This window comes from Girardinichthys multiradiatus, chromosome 19, assembly GCF_021462225.1.
Source record: "Girardinichthys multiradiatus isolate DD_20200921_A chromosome 19, DD_fGirMul_XY1, whole genome shotgun sequence".
NCBI lineage: Eukaryota > Metazoa > Chordata > Actinopteri > Cyprinodontiformes > Goodeidae > Girardinichthys > Girardinichthys multiradiatus.
In genome coordinates, this window is record NC_061811.1 from 42,379,916 (window position 1) to 42,396,223 (window position 16,308).

The window sequence follows — 16,308 nt, forward strand, 5'->3', positions numbered from 1 at the left end:
GTACAGTGCCTCTTGACTGGCAGACCAGGGCACTGGTCCCCCTTCACAAGAAGGGAGACCTGATGGTTTGTTCAAACTACGAGGGGATCATAGTCCTCAGCCTCCCTGGTAAGGCGAACCTTGGCTTCGTGAGGAACAGTGTGGTTTTTGTTCCGGCCGTGGAACACAGAACCCTCCAACACCCTGTGTAGGGTGTTGGAGGGTTCATGGGAGTTTGCCCAGCTGCTCCACATGTATTTTGTGGACCTGGAGAAGGCATTTGACTATGTTTAATATTTTTTGGGAAAAAAGACAACTCTTCAAGCAAGATGGTTTCTGTTTGAACAAGCCAGGAACCAGACGTCTCACATCTAATCTCTTCTATTCAGTAAATAATCCGCCAGCAGCTTCGACCTTCAGCAGAGAACATGGAGCATCAACAACAATGATAACACATGATAGGCATGATTAGTTGCGTTTTCAGTCCAATTTTCCTTTCGTTTTCTTGTCCATCATTCTATTCTGTTTATTTTATTTTATTTTACTTTTTTAAATTATCTCTGTTGTTTGATTTTATCATTTGATTTGTTTTTCTGTGTTTGTTTCTGTGTTTATTTTCATTGTAATTGTATGTACAGCGCTTTGAGTGTCTCGTTGCTGAAAGGCACTATATAAATAAACTTACCTTTTATCCAAAGGTTTTGGTTCTATTTCAAAAATAATATTTCCATAAATATTATTTTAATAAATAAAGCAGCTAATTAAACACCATTAAGACCTGTTTATCCAGAGGTTTGGTACTTATTCAAAATAATATTTCCATAAATATTATTTTAATAAATAAAGCAGCTAATTAAACACCATTAAGACCTGTTTATCCAGAGGTTTGGTACTTATTCAAAATAATATTTCCATAAATATTATATATAATATAAATATATATAAATTATTGCCTAAATTAGTTCCAAGGCTAATGTAACTTCAATTCCAGATTCTTCATTATAATCCTTGGTTCTCAAACATAAATATTGCATCACTCTTTCAGTCATGGTTGTCAACCATCTTTGAGTCACTCGTTTATGTTGTACATACCATTAGTCTTCCTCATTCTTTCATTCTACTTGCTAGTTTAGTTGGGTTGTATTAACATAGTAAAGAGTTTGTTGATTGAAATACGTTTGACTTTGAGTTGACTTATTTATGTTGTTATTTTTCTTGTATTTGAATAAATTGCGTGAATTCATTCTGTGTGTACTGAGTTTTGCTGTTCAATAATCCCAGAGCTTGGCTCATCCCCTTATTGGGCTGGTATTCACAGGACAACCCTTAACAGAACAAAATATTATTTAATAAAATATTAAAGTATTAATATTACATTTTAAATAATATATTCATATTCATAATCACAACACTGCACAACATTTGTTGGACAGTAGGGGTCAGTGTAGCAGTTACCTGAAGTTCAAATGTACTGGTTTAATGAAAACAAACCAAAAGCACTGGCCATGACACTCCTGAGACCAGGCGAAATGTTCTTTTATGACTTCAGTTGTTTTGTTTATTCTGTCTGTTCATATTTGAATGGGATACTGAATAATATTTGAAATGTTTTACTAGCAATTAGATCAAGTGTAATACATCCTTCTTCATAACTTCTGTAATTCTCTCCAACATGCTAGATATCAACTATGGACCAAATCCCCTAATGGTGACACGGACTCATTCTTTTCTTCATAGGGTTTTGGGTTGATTAGTTTGTTTGCTTCTGTTTCTCCAGCTGCTTTCTGAGAACTGATCAAATTTTCTCACTGGAGTTAAACTCATTGGAGTTTCCTGAGCAAATGTCCAAAAATGTGAGTGCAGCATCCCAAAATGTAGGACCTTTCTAATGAAACTGCTCTCTTTTGTTGTCATGAGTCACAGGAATTGTTGGTCAAATAAGATGTATTAGTTTTAAAATGTCTGCACATCTGGCAAAGAAATCGCTATTATTTAAGTAAATTTGCACCCACTAGTGATGAATGTGAAAATATAGTGAGATGAGGATCATGATTAATTGAATATGTATAGTGTGTAATGAAATGTAATTAGTTTTATACACTGGTTTACCATGCATTCACAATCTCTGTTAAATTGTATTCATCAACCTGTTCAGAGACTACAAGTGGAAATTACCATATTTGCTACAACCTGGCACCAAGCATCTTTCTTTTTAAAATGGTCAATTAAATGTTGTTCATCACCAAAAATTCAATGTTCTGACCTTTCACCTACCTTTGTTACAACTTTTGTCTTGTGCTCCATCATGCTGGAAAATCCACGGATGATCACCAAATTATTCCTGTATTATTTGAGGAAGTTATTAGAGGATGTTTAGACCCCACACTATATTCTTTCAGCAGTGTTCTTGGACCAATCTGAAAGAAAAGCCACTCTCTGGGATGAAAAACAATCCAATAAATGGACTGTATCAGGATGCTTTGCTGTTAGAAAACATTACTCCAGCAGCTCACACTTTTTTCCCATCCAGACACATGTCCCAAACACCTTCAAAGACCTTTAAAGGAGAATGTTCTCCAGAGTGAAATATTTAAGATATTTAAAAAACGGGTTTTATGTGGAACGATTTTGTACAATGAATTACACTTAAATTATATCAACGTACTGTATGTTACAATACAATATAAACATATCTAATCTCACAGAAAACTGTGTTGTGCTGTGTCACTGTCTCTCTGCCAATAAAAGGCATTGGAGGCTATACAGGTCCTTCTCAAAATATTAACATATTGTGATAAAGTTCATTATTTTCCATAATGTCATGATGAAAATTTAACATTCATATATTTTAGATTCATTGCACACTAACTGAAATATTTCAGGTCTTTTATTGTCTTAATACGGATGATTTTGGCATACAGCTCATGAAAACCCAAAATTCCTATCTCACAAAATTAGCATATTTCATCCGACCAATAAAAGAAAAGTGTTTTTAATACAAAAAACGTCAACCTTCAAATAATCATGTACAGTTATGCACTCAATACTTGGTCGGGAATCCTTTGGCAGAAATGACTGCTTCAATGCGGCGTGGCATGGAGGCAGTCAGCCTGTGGCACTGCTGAGGTCTTATGGAGGCCCAGGATGCTTCGATAGCGGCCTTTAGCTCATCCAGAGTGTTGGGTCTTGAGTCTCTCAACGTTCTCTTCACAATATCCCACAGATTCTCTATGGGGTTCAGGTCAGGAGAGTTGGCAGGCCAATTGAGCACAGTGATACCATGGTCAGTAAACCATTTACCGGTGGTTTTGGCACTGTGAGCAGGTGCCAGGTCGTGCTGAAAAATGAAATCTTCATCTCCATAAAGCTTTTCAGCAGATGGAAGCATGAAGTGCTCCAAAATCTCCTGATAGCTAGCTGCATTGACCCTGCCCTTGATAAAACACAGTGGACCAACACCAGCAGCTGACACGGCACCCCAGACCATCACTGACTGTGGGTACTTGACACTGGACTTCTGGCATTTTGGCATTTCCTTCTCCCCAGTCTTCCTCCAGACTCTGGCACCTTGATTTCCGAATGACATGCAGAATTTGCTTTCATCCGAAAAAAGTACTTTGGACCACTGAGCAACAGTCCAGTGCTGCTTCTCTGTAGCCCAGGTCAGGTGCTTCTGCCACTGTTTCTGGTTCAAAAGTGGCTTGACCTGGGGAATGCGGCACCTGTAGCCCATTTCTTGCACACGCCTGTGCACGGTGGCTCTGGATGTTTCTACTCCAGACTCAGTCCACTGCTTCCACAGGTCCCCCAAGGTCTGGAATCGGCCCTTCTCCACAATCTTCCTCAGGGTCCGGTCACCTCTTCTCGTTGTGCAGTGTTTTCTGCCACACTTTTTCTTTCCCACAGACTTCCCACTGAGGTGCCTTGATACAGCACTCTGGGAACAGCCTATTCGTTCAGAAATTTCTTTCTGTGTCTTACCCTCTTGCTTGAGGGTGTCAATAGTGGCCTTCTGGACAGCAGTCAGGTCGGCAGTCTTACCCATGATTGGGGTTTTGAGTGATGAACCAGGCTGGGAGTTTTAAAGGCCTCAGGAATCTTTTGCAGGTGTTTAGAGTTAACTCGTTGATTCAGATGATTAGGTTCATAGCTCGTTTAGAGACCCTTTTAATGATATGCTAATTTTGTGAGATAGGAATTTTGGGTTTTCATGAGCTGTATGCCAAAATCATCCGTATTAAGACAATAAAAGACCTGAAATATTTCAGTTGGTGTGCAATGAATCTAAAATATATGAATGTTAAATTTTCATCATGACATTATGGAAAATAATGAACTTTATCACAATATGCTAATATTTTGAGAAGGACCTGTATGTCTGTGTTCTGAGCATTGTTCTCAATAAAACATGACTGAATATTTTTTTCTTTCACTCCCACCTGTGTTTTTGTTCCCTGTGCATTTATTTAACTAGTTTTGCTGCGAAGTCTTCATCTTTCTGTTCCTGTTTGTTTCCATCTTCTAATCTCACCCATCACCACCACCAAACATTTTCTGATTAATAATTAGGTGAGACTTGGGTAAGATGAGCCACTTTTTACTTTTTTGGTTCTACAGACAAACTTTAATGACACAGGAATACCATGAAAACATCAACTTCTAATTTGGATGGTTATCTAACAAATAGCTTTGAAATGATAACATCACAAAAAAGTGCTACAATTGCTCAATTTGCCCCAGTCTTTGGGTAAGTTGATCAAATTCACAAGGAAAAGTAAGTCATCTATTTTTTCTTTTAAATTGAGGTTAACTGAAACAGCACAAAGCCAGCTGGGTATGGTATAATTTCTTTTATTTACCATTGGTAAACAATAACTTTAAGATGAGGGTATAAATGTGATGATGTTTTGGTCTCTGAACTGTTGTAACACCTGTTTCATAAACATTATGGTGTTCAGAGGGAATTTATACCTACAAAACAAAAGAACGAGTCATGATGAGGATCAAAATATTTTGTAAATGTCCTTAACTATTGTATGACCAACAAATTTAATCAACATATATTATTGTTATAAACTGTAGGCTATTTAATCTGTCACCTGTCCATCACATTGATCGGATTGTCAAAGAACTTTTGAGCTGTAGTTTTGTTAAAGACTAAAGCTCGACAAAAAGAGGTTGCTTCAGGTGTACAAGAGAGACAGTGGCATGTCAAAAAATTCTTTATTCAAACTCGACCTAAAGGAATGAAATTCATCCTGTTAAGAAACAACATCAACCCATAAACATTTTCTTACTCAGTAATGTGATGTCCTGCACTCTGTGCCTGCCTGACCATTAAGTGTCCAGTTGTTAGGAACAGCAATGCTGTTATATGTTGCAAACTCAAATGTCAACTCACAACACTTCTTTGGAGTAAGGCCATGGAATCAGTCTGACAACATTCTGATGTGGTCAGCCAGCTCCTTATTCATCTCCACTGTAAAGACCCTCTTTGTTTCTGCTGTTCCACTGTAGCCTACTGCTTTTAGTTTTTTAATCTCACTCTTCCTGATGAACCTTCGCAGTGTTGATCTATCAATGTTTGCACAGATCTGATGGATTTTCCATCCTCAACATCAGTAAGTGAATTCTCGCCATGTCTTCCAAAAGTGTTGAGCCCTTCTCTTATACATTCTTGGCATAATATCTCTTCTGCAATGTGAAAACATGACTGGCAGTTATCGGCTCTTGGCAGCGGTAGGTTGAACCAGTGGTTTAATTTAACTCATGGCCTTTAGCTCACTTTGCCCCATAGACACCATTTTGGACAAAATGTTCATGTTTAGCAAATACAACTAATCTTTAGCAAAATGATTCACATGATTCTATAGGTTCCAAAACAACGTATACCATACGCAATGATGCCTTCAAATAAATTCACCTTGATGTAACTTTTATTAAACATAAAGTGTTAAAAATATACTTTGACAAAAAAAAAAGTGTTTTTTGTGTTAAAACAATCTTACCACTTGTCACATGTTGTCCTGCCTTTTTTAGTCTGATTGAAATGATGGCTGCCACCTGAAAGCAAGGTCACAAGACCCCAGAGGACACTGGACTGGGTCATCTAACCCCACTCTCCTCTACCTACTCATGTACCTCAACAAATGCTCTCAATTATTGGAAGCCTTCTTTTTGCAGTGTTTACGACCGAATATATATATATATATATATATATATATATATATGTTAAATCTTTTTATACATTGGATGTTATGTCTATATCTAAATGCATATCTTATATCTAAATCTTTATTCTAAATGTATATCTAAAAGCTTTACATCTTAAATCTAAATAAATATCTTACATCTCGGATTAAAATCTTCAGATTTGCTAATTAACCACACCCCTTTAACGTCCCACCCCCCGACTACACCCTGAGCTCATAGGGCCGTGAATGAGAAGAACAGTGAGGTCCAAAGCTAGAACATTTATATCTAGCACTTCCCAGTAATTGCCAGAAAAATTCACTAAATATGAAGAAAGTGCACTAAACGAAGCCGGCTTTACCCAGGGGCAAGAGGGGGCAATCCCCCCTCAAATCAATTCTCAATCACACAATCAAGCCCCCTGCCTTGCCTCTGCCTCCTCCTCCAACACTTAAAGGGAAAACATAGTTGCCTGTACTTGTCTCCGCGGACTCAAAGCGGATGTCTGCCGGACATGTCCTCGCAAACCTCAATTTTTACGACTACGTACGGTTAACATTATAGCGCTGCTGAAAATATTACAGGTCGGAGAGGGGATTGGGGGGAGGGGCATTTCATAGCGACACCTGCTGAAAAGCGCTTGAATTTTCTTCCAATCAGCATCCATGCATGGCTGCGTAATGCACTGCCTACATGTTTTGTGCTGAAAAAAATCTGTGAGCTCTTGACTGATGTTTGTCAGGTTTAATGGAGAGAGAAAGAGAGGGATATACAAAGAGACAAATTAGATCATTTCAATAATTTCACTTCATTATTTTGATGTTAATGTCTGAAGAAGAAAAGAAAAGGCGTGGCACAACCCTGTCTAGTAACTCTCACAATAAAGTGTTGATAATAGAAACTAACATACAGTGTTTTATAATTAAAGCATGCTGTGTAAAAGTCATTTTAACTCAAGGAGCCTTTTCATGCAAGCATTTCTTCTCCAACAGTTGAGGAATCATTTAACATTACTGGCTAATATATGCCAAAGGCTAAATATGCTCTATGATATAGAGATGATGAATAAATAGGAAAATGTTACTTAGCTGTCTGTTTGGTTTTATTAGCATAATAATAGATCCAATGTTAATGTTAACTACCAAAAGTAGGTTTGTGATTTGAAATAAAAGGGAGGTCTTAAGTGGAGCTACATGAAGTATGGTGAGTTATGTTGATATTGGTAAAGGTTTATTATTAGTGTAATGCTTCAACTCTGTCAGAAAACAGTCAAATAATGTATACTGCTTTACTCTGAAGTTTTTCTGTTCCACATCAGTTCAGCAATTAATAAAAGGCTTACTTTTATTTCATTTTTTTTCTAACACAGAACCAAATATGTTACATTTTTAGAGCACCTTCATATTCATGAATGCTGCATTGCGGTGTTTCAGGGTTTGGAATGGATTAATTGTATTTCAATTCATTTCAATGAGGAAAATGGATTCCACTTATGAATAATTCAAGTTAAGAGCTCCAGCGTGAAACAAATGAACTTATAAAGCAGAGGCACCACCAGGGTCGTTTTCAGGGTCTGAACCATTGGGATCTTTAGCCCAGGTACTAAATTATTTCATTTTCATCAGACGTTCATCAGACAGCGGCCCAGTTTCTAAGTCACTTAAAGTTAAAGTAACACAAGACATGACAAAATCATTTGGCTGAAGCAGAATGACACATTTTGTTATATTTATAAAATACTTTCTGCTCAGTCTGTCGAACTAAAGTTGTTGTTAAACTCAAAGAAGCTATGTTTACTGTGGCTCAAAAAATTTGCTTTTGTCATCTATAAAAATGACTTGGTAAACTTTTACTCTGTCACTCTCTTTTCCTTTCTCTCTTTCTTACATTTCTAAAAATTCAATTGAATTCAATTGAATTCAGTTTATTTCTATAGCGCCAATTCACAACACATGTTGTCTCAAGGTTCTTCACAACAGTCAGGTTCATACATTCCAATTAATACTAACCATTGAACAGTTCAGTCAGAGTTAGCTTTTTATTCAAATTGGATAAAAAGTTTTTCTATCTACGGAAACCCAGCAGATTGTAGAAAGAAAGAAAACTGGTATAAAATTGATATACTGTGAGCTATCCTATCATTTCATTAAAATATTTTCTTTCTTTCATGAACCTGTTGTTTTACTGCCATCTTTCCAGCCCTTCATTCCACTTAGTCTGTTGTTCTCCACTGAGCCATTACTTCAGTATTTACTATTAAACACTTTCTGTAGAGAAAAGGATGTTTCAAATAGAACATGGAGCCTCATCCTGAACCTTTCTTAGCCTCTTAACTTTTGTTATCAATACTACTATTACAGTTATTAATAAATGTATACACAATGTAGTATGTATGTATGTATTACATTGAGTAAAACTGTATCCTCGTTTAATGAGTTTAGTTTATGTAATATTACATATTACATGTATTATTCAGAAAACTAAAACAGTTAACTAATTAATGGTCCACCTGTGATTAATTGCTATGATTTATTTCTTATTGATTCTGCTCCTTTAAACAACCCAGAGTTGAATGTTTAGGATCAGAAGATATGAAAGAGAAGAGGGAGGCTTACTGTTGCTCTTTCTACTATGTCTTTCTAGCACCAGAGATATTTTCCTGGTTTATTGAGCAACACCTGTTTCTGTCTACATGTAGAACTGGACTGTAGGACCGGCTGCAACAATGAGATGCAATGTGTTGATCTGAAGGGCCTTTTAATGTGTTTAGTAACTTTAAGATTAAATGCTTTTATTTTGACTATGGTAAAGGATCAGGTATTTTTCACATCATGGTGCAGATCCATCTAGAAGCTCACAGAGAGGGTTCCTACAGTTTTCTATCACGGCCAGACCATCCAACTTCACCTGTAACTCAGGTGAAAGTCCCTCATAATGACCCTGATGATGCTCATTAGTGAACCTCATGTCCACCTCATGTCTTGCTGGGTGAATCAGTGATTGGCGCTAGCTTACAATTAGCCCATTCTGAGCTAGCTCTCAGGTTTAATGCTAACTTCTGTCTGGGTTAGGTTGCTCTGCTTCCACCTTTTCCTGGGTAAACACACCCACCAGGCTCCCACTCTCTGGTTGGTTCTGTGGCTGCTCTGAAATGAGCCATCTCCCCTATTGTAGCCCTGTTTGATGCACTCAGTGTATCAAACTTTTCGGGTACTTAACGAGGAAGGCCAACGCTCCTGGACTGAACAGCCGTTCTGGAGAAGTCCAGAACGGCTGTTCAGTCCAGGAGTTTTCAGTCAAAACCCCCCAACAACAACCCACCCAAAGCTATTTTTTTTACAGCGCAACTGTGGGAAAACCAGTGCAGTCTGGCAAATTGTACAGCACTACACAATTTACCCCAAACCCGTAAAGAAAACACTAATCACCAACAACAATAAACCTGCCATGGCATAATGTGTACGAATGACAATGCCCCCTTGAAGGGAGGCATCATCCTCTCATAGAACCAGCCCTGGTGCTAAATAACAGAAATGTGACAGTAAAAAAAATTTTTCGATGCTTTTCTACATTTTTATGAAAAAGTTTATGAAACGTTAAAAATGTATTTACTTGCGTTCATAAATTTACAGCATGCAGCTTTAATAGAATAATTCTAATGAATCTTCTTTAATGTTGAAGACACTGTATTGGATTTGTGTTGTAATAGTATTGAGTTAAACCGTATTTGGGATTTCCTATAGAAGTGCTTCGCAGTGACTAATCGCTGGATGAACAAATGAATGAAGAGAGACATCTTTGAAAAACTACGTAGAAACATCTATTTGGCTCAGGGCCAGTTAAACCTCCTCCCATGAGAGGGCGCTGTGGTAAAACTAGACAAACCACGCACATACAAAAAAGAATGCAAACATGGCGGCATGCAGTGTGGAAAGAACATCTCCTCCTTTCTGATCTCTGTGATGAGCCGAGAAGGAGCTCTTCATGGAGTCTGTTCAGCAAAGACTAGCTGAGTTTTCCCTGGAGGCTCACGGTGAGAAGGATCACTACACTGTTCGCTTCTTATATACTGCGGTTTACTTACAGGGATCAGAAGAGTGACTGCTGCAACTTTACCTGAACCATCTACAGATTATTTCAAATTCAGCTTTTGATTTTTTAAAACTTTGGTTTATGTGAAAATAATTCCAATAAAAACGCACTTAGACCAGCACAGACCAGGCCCAATATGAAAGCCAGCCACATAACCACTTTGACAAACCTGGACTGGATTATTCTGCACTGAATACATGTTCTAAAGATTGCTGTTTGTGATTTGGCAAACCTTATTTCAGTTTGTGAAACTACAAAGAAAAAAACGATTTGGGCAGCTTCTTCTATAGACTGCTCTGTCAAACCACCCTGCTGCATATCCTTCTTCAGGACACCTATCAAACCTTCTTCTTTGTCCTACATGTCCATTATCCCTCCTCTTTTCACGACCAGACTATCTCAGCTTTGCCTCCAAACATCCCAACCTGAACAGGCTCTCTGATATACTTAATTCTCATCTTGTCTATTTTGGTTTCTCCCAGAGAAGATCTGAACATTATCTACAGGTCCTTCTCAAAATATTAGCATATTGTGATAAAGTTCATTATTTTCCATAATGTAATGATGTAAATTTAACATTCATATATTTTAGATTCATTGCACACTAACTGAAATATTTCAGGTCTTTTATTGTCTTAATATGGATGATTTTGGCATACAGCTCATGAAAACCCAAAATTCCTATCTCACAAAATTAGCATATTTCATCCGACCAATAAAAGAAAAGTGTTTTTAATACAAAAAACGTCAACCTTCAAATAATCATGTACAGTTATGCACTCAATACTTGGTCGGGAATCCTTTTGCAGAAATGACTGCTTCAATGCGGCGTGGCATGGAGGCAATCAGCCTGTGGCACTGCTGAGGTCTTATGGAGGCCCAGGATGCTTCGATAGCGGCCTTTAGCTCATCCAGAGTGTTGGGTCTTGAGTCTCTCAACGTTCTCTTCACAATATCCCACAGATTCTCTATGGGGTTCAGGTCAGGAGAGTTGGCAGGCCAATTGAGCACAGTGATACCATGGTCAGTAAACCATTTACCAGTGGTTTTGGCACTGTGAGCAGGTGCCAGGTCGTGCTGAAAAATGAAATCTTCATCTCCATAAAACTTTTCAGCAGATGGAAGCATGAAGTGCTCCAAAATCTCCTGATAGCTAGCTGCATTGACCCTGCCCTTGATAAAACACAGTGGACCAACACCAGCAGCTGACACGGCACCCCAGACCATCACTGACTGTGGGTACTTGACACTGGACTTCTGGCATTTTGGCATTTCCTTCTCCCCAGTCTTCCTCCAGATTCTGGCACCTTGATTTCCGAATGACATGCAGAATTTGCTTTCATCCGAAAAAAGTACTTTGGACCACTGAGCAACAGTCCAGTGCTGCTTCTCTGTAGCCCAGGTCAGGCGCTTCTGCCGCTGTTTCTGGTTCAAAAGTGGCTTGACCTGGGGAATGTGGCACCTGTAGCCCATTTCCTGCACACGCCTGTGCACGGTGGCTCTGGATGTTTCTACTCCAGACTCAGTCCACTGCTTCCGCTGGTCCCCCAAGGTCTGGAATCGGCCCTTCTCCACAATCTTCCTCAGGGTCCGGTCACCTCTTCTCGTTGTGCAGCGTTTTCTGCCACACTTTTTCCTTCCCACAGACTTCCCACTGAGGTGCCTTGATAAAGCACTCTGGGAACAGCCTATTCGTTCAGAAATGTCTTTCTGTGTCTTACCCTCTTGCTTGAGGGTGTCAATAGTGGCCTTCTGGACAGCAGTCAGGTCGGCAGTCTTACCCATGATTGGGGTTTTGAGTGATGAACCAGGCTGGGAGTTTTAAAGTCCTCAGGAATCTTTTGCAGGTGTTTAGAGTTAACTCGTTGATTCAGATGATTAGGTTCATAGCTCGTTTAGAGACCCTTTTAATGATATGCTAATTTTGTGAGATAGGAATTTTGGGTTTTCATGAGCTGTATGCCAAAATCATCCGTATTAAGACAATAAAAGACCTGAAATATTTCAGTTAGTGTGCAATGAATCTAAAATATATGAATGTTAAATTTTCATCATGACATTATGGAAAATAATGAACTTTATCACAATATGCTAATATTTTGAGAAGGACCTGTACATGCAGCTTCACTAATCCACCTGCCTGGATTCAGTCTTGCTGATCTTGTATCTTGAGAGCAAACATCCACCTCTTCAGGCTCTCTTCCCCCTGCTTGTTACTTTCACTGCAGATCATTTGTGAACACCACAATCCATTCTGCCTCCTGCCTGATCTCATCTGTCAACCTTTCCATCATCACTAAAAAATAAGAAGGGGTTCAGAGCTGAACCCTAATGTAATCCTACCTCCACCTTGAATATATCTATCATTCATACCACACACCTCACCGCTGTTCTTTTACACATCCTGCACCACCCTCAGATTTCCCTGTATCATCATACACCACGTGCAGTACCATAGTTCCTCTGTAACTGCTTAATGTAGGTTTTCTGTAGATCTTCTATTCCATTTTATCATGGTATGCTTCATCAACTCTAAAAAAATAAATGATTTAGCTAATAATAACTCAAAGGTAATGTCTAGAACACAGTTTTTTACTTTCAGTTATATGAAATCACATGTAGGATTTACTGTTTTCAAGGGGATGCAAAAGGTCAAAAGTATTGAAACACTTTTTTGTCATTTTCAAAACATGGACAAAAGGTGTCACAGATCCCAAGCTGTGATTTTAAAGAATGTTTCTTCACTTTGCCATAATCCAGTCCAGTCTCTAAGATGATTTAAACTTGACCAGATTACTTTTAAAATCAGTGTCAGATTTATTTGCCAAGTTTGTCCACAAAAGGACAGAATATGACTTTGGTTTCAGACTGACATCAATTAAAATATATAGACTTTAGAGGAGATTTTAAACATGTACATACAGTACTGTGCAAAAGTTTTAGGCAGGTGTGAAAAATGCTGTAAACCAAGAATGCTTTCAAAAATGGAAGTGCTAATCATATATTTTCATCAATCAACAAAATGCAGTGAATGAACAAAAGAGAAATGTAAATCAAATCAATATTTGGTGTGACCATCCTTTGCCTTCAAAACAGCATCAGTTCTTCTAGGTCCACTTGCACAAAGTTTTTGAAGGAGCTCGGTTGGTAGGTTGTTCCAAACATCTTGGAGAACTAACCACAGATCTTCTATGGATGGAGGCTTTCTCACATCCTTCTGTCTCTTCATGTAATCCCAAAAACACTCCATGATGTTGAGATCAGGGCTCTGTGGGGGCACACCATCACTTCCACTAAGTCTTCTTCTTTACGCTGAAGATAGTTCTAAATAACTTTGGCTGTATGTTTGGGTTCACTCACTTAGCATTTTGTAAACTGATAAAAATAAACAATCCTCATTCATATTTCTGAAATCATTTTTTGTTTACAGCACTTTTTCACACCTGCCTAAAACCTTTGCACAGTACTGTATATAAGTAACCTTTTATGTGAAGATGCATTGATCAACCATCTCCTGGCCCATACCAGTTTCAGTTTTTCGTTAAGGTCTAATCTGATAATGCAGTTTTGACATATTTTGTTTCTTAAGACTATACCATATAAAAGAGAAAGGATGTGCTGTTCTAAATGTAAAACTTATAGATCAGGGGCATCTGTCTCTAACTTTTATCTTGTTTTTATTAAACTCAAAAAAGCATCCGAGCACATTCTGTTGGTTGGTACATTTATAGACACAAATAGAGGGATTCTTAGCTTTGATTAATTTAATAGTAAAAAAAAATCAGACTTTTGGTATTTCACCTGCCAAACAAGGAGAAACTACTTGATTTTGATCTCAAGGAGATTGCTTGATGCATCTCTACTTTTCTCCATGTGTGGAGCCAGATGCTAATTTCATTGTTGTCATTACAAGTCATACTTGCTTTATCGTACACTGGTCGTAGGCTGTTTTTTCCTGTATCAGTAACTGATTGCTGATCACCCACCAGATCTTTACCTGAACAACTTGGTGCCACTCTTGGATGGACCACCTGAGCCGCTGCAGTTCTACCGTGACTGGATTGGCCCAAACAAGCCCTGCATCATTCGCAATGCCTACAGCCATTGGCCAGCTCTGTCCAGGTGGACACCAAAGTATCTCAGGTGACAATGAGCTGTCCACCTACAGGGTGGTGAATCTACGATTATCTGAAAGATGATTTTTGATGGAATTTTGTTCCTTTAGCTCAGAAAACATTGGGAGGATCCTTTAATGAAAAGGACGTATTTAAATCAGCTTTGCAGTTCCTTTTAGTGTAAAATCTTAAACATTTACTTGATTATTGAATCCATTGCGGTTAGGCAGTCAGAGTGGTGTTGTGGGGAGAATATTTAACTGTCTTCTAGTCAAAAACAATAGGAAATGTACTCGCCTTGCTATCTGCAGGGAGAAGATCGGGTCAAAGGTGATCAGTGTGGCAGTGACTCCTAACGGCTATGCTGATGCTGTGGTGGGAGATCGTTTTGTCATGCCTGAGGAACGACAGATGAGCTTTTCTTCTGTGCTTGACATAATAGAAGGAAAGGTGAGGCAGTGTAGGACCTGCTCCAGGATGCTGTAGAGCTGCCTGGGTGACTTCTGTTCTGACTCTCTGCTGGACTGAGTGTTCTAGGTGCAGAAAAATGGAGTGTTCTACATCCAGAAGCAGTGTTCTAACCTGCTGCAGGAGCTGCCTGAGCTCGTGGGTGACCTGGAGCCTCATGTTCCCTGGATGAGCACAGCCCTCGGTGAGTTCATACCTTAGAGACCGTTGAAACCAAATATTTATGTACAGTGTAGAAAAAAGTCAAGTAGCCTTTCTTGTTCTCATTGTCTGACAGTTTTAGGTGTATTTGCTAAATGTTAGAATAAGATGATAGAGAATGTTTCAACTTTTGTCAAATTTGGGCACGGCTTTTGGCATAGCTGTAGGGCATGCAACCCACACACAGAGGCCTCAGTCCTCCACACAGCTGTCTCTGGTTCAAGTCTCGTCTGTCTACTTTCAAAAATAATTAAAAAAAGAATCAATGCCACAAAAAAAGCCTTCAAATTTTTTAAGTTTACATTCCTTAGTGTTTGCTAGAAGTTTCTTATGACTTGGGTCAAATGTTTTGGGTTTCCTCCAACAACCTTCTCACAATAACTTGGGTCAGGATCTGGGTCAGGTTTATAGGGTACTGTACTCACACACAACTTTTCAGCCCTGCTCACACACTTTCTATGGGACTGAGATCAGGACTTGGTGATGGTCCATCCAGAACACTGACCTTTTTCTCTTTAAGCCACTTTGTTACTAATTGGGCGGTATGCTTGGGCTCCTTGTTAATCTAGAAGACCCATTTGTGCTCAAGCTGGACACAGGACATATCTCTAAAAGTCAAGTTCTTTGCACCTGAGTGTATTTGCAAACTGTAATCTCCCTTTTTATGTTACTTTAGGAGTAATGGCTTCTTTCTCTCTGAGTGGCCTTTCAGTCTATGTTGGTACATGACTTGTTTCACTGTGGATAATGACACTCTCCTAACAGCTTCAGCAACATCTTCACAAGATCTTTTGTTTTGGTTCTGGGTTTGATTCACACATTTCACACCAGAACATGACCATCTTTGAGATACAGAATCCATCTGTCTGTGATGGCTGGACATTGCCATACCCATGCTGTTCATACTTGCATATAACTGTTTGAACGTGGTACCTTCAGGTGCACAGTAAGCGAGACCCATGGAGGTACATACATTACTCACAAGGGGTTAGGAATATTGGGCTCTCGGGTGAAATGTATGGAAAATGTAAAACGTTCACGCTACAGTGATATTATATCATGCAAGTAAGGGCATTTACGTAGAAGCATGCAGTGGGGATTTCCTCATCTCAAAAAATGTATTGGAACAGTAGCCAACAATGTGACACTTGGGGGCCTCTCGCCTCTCTTCAATGTGCCTGAAGTTGAATGGCATTAATCATGTGACTAACTATATGTGTTCTCTTTTATCCTGTAGACCTGAAAACTGGCTGAGTTGATT

The 16,308-nt window shown here is 38.7% G+C and overlaps 1 protein-coding gene across 1 annotated transcript in view; it reads left to right on the forward strand.

Moving 5' to 3' along the window:
• Positions 1 to 10,062: 10,062 nt before the first annotated feature.
• jmjd7 (jumonji domain containing 7) overlaps positions 10,063 to 16,308 on the forward strand; it is a 31,655-nt gene continuing 25,409 nt past the window's right edge. The window contains exons 1-4 of the mRNA XM_047393025.1: positions 10,063 to 10,204; positions 14,253 to 14,406; positions 14,690 to 14,828; positions 14,916 to 15,030. Coding sequence (XP_047248981.1) covers positions 10,156 to 10,204; positions 14,253 to 14,406; positions 14,690 to 14,828; positions 14,916 to 15,030 — 457 coding nt within the window. The 5' untranslated portion in view covers positions 10,063 to 10,155. The remainder of the gene's footprint in view (positions 10,205 to 14,252; positions 14,407 to 14,689; positions 14,829 to 14,915; positions 15,031 to 16,308) is intronic.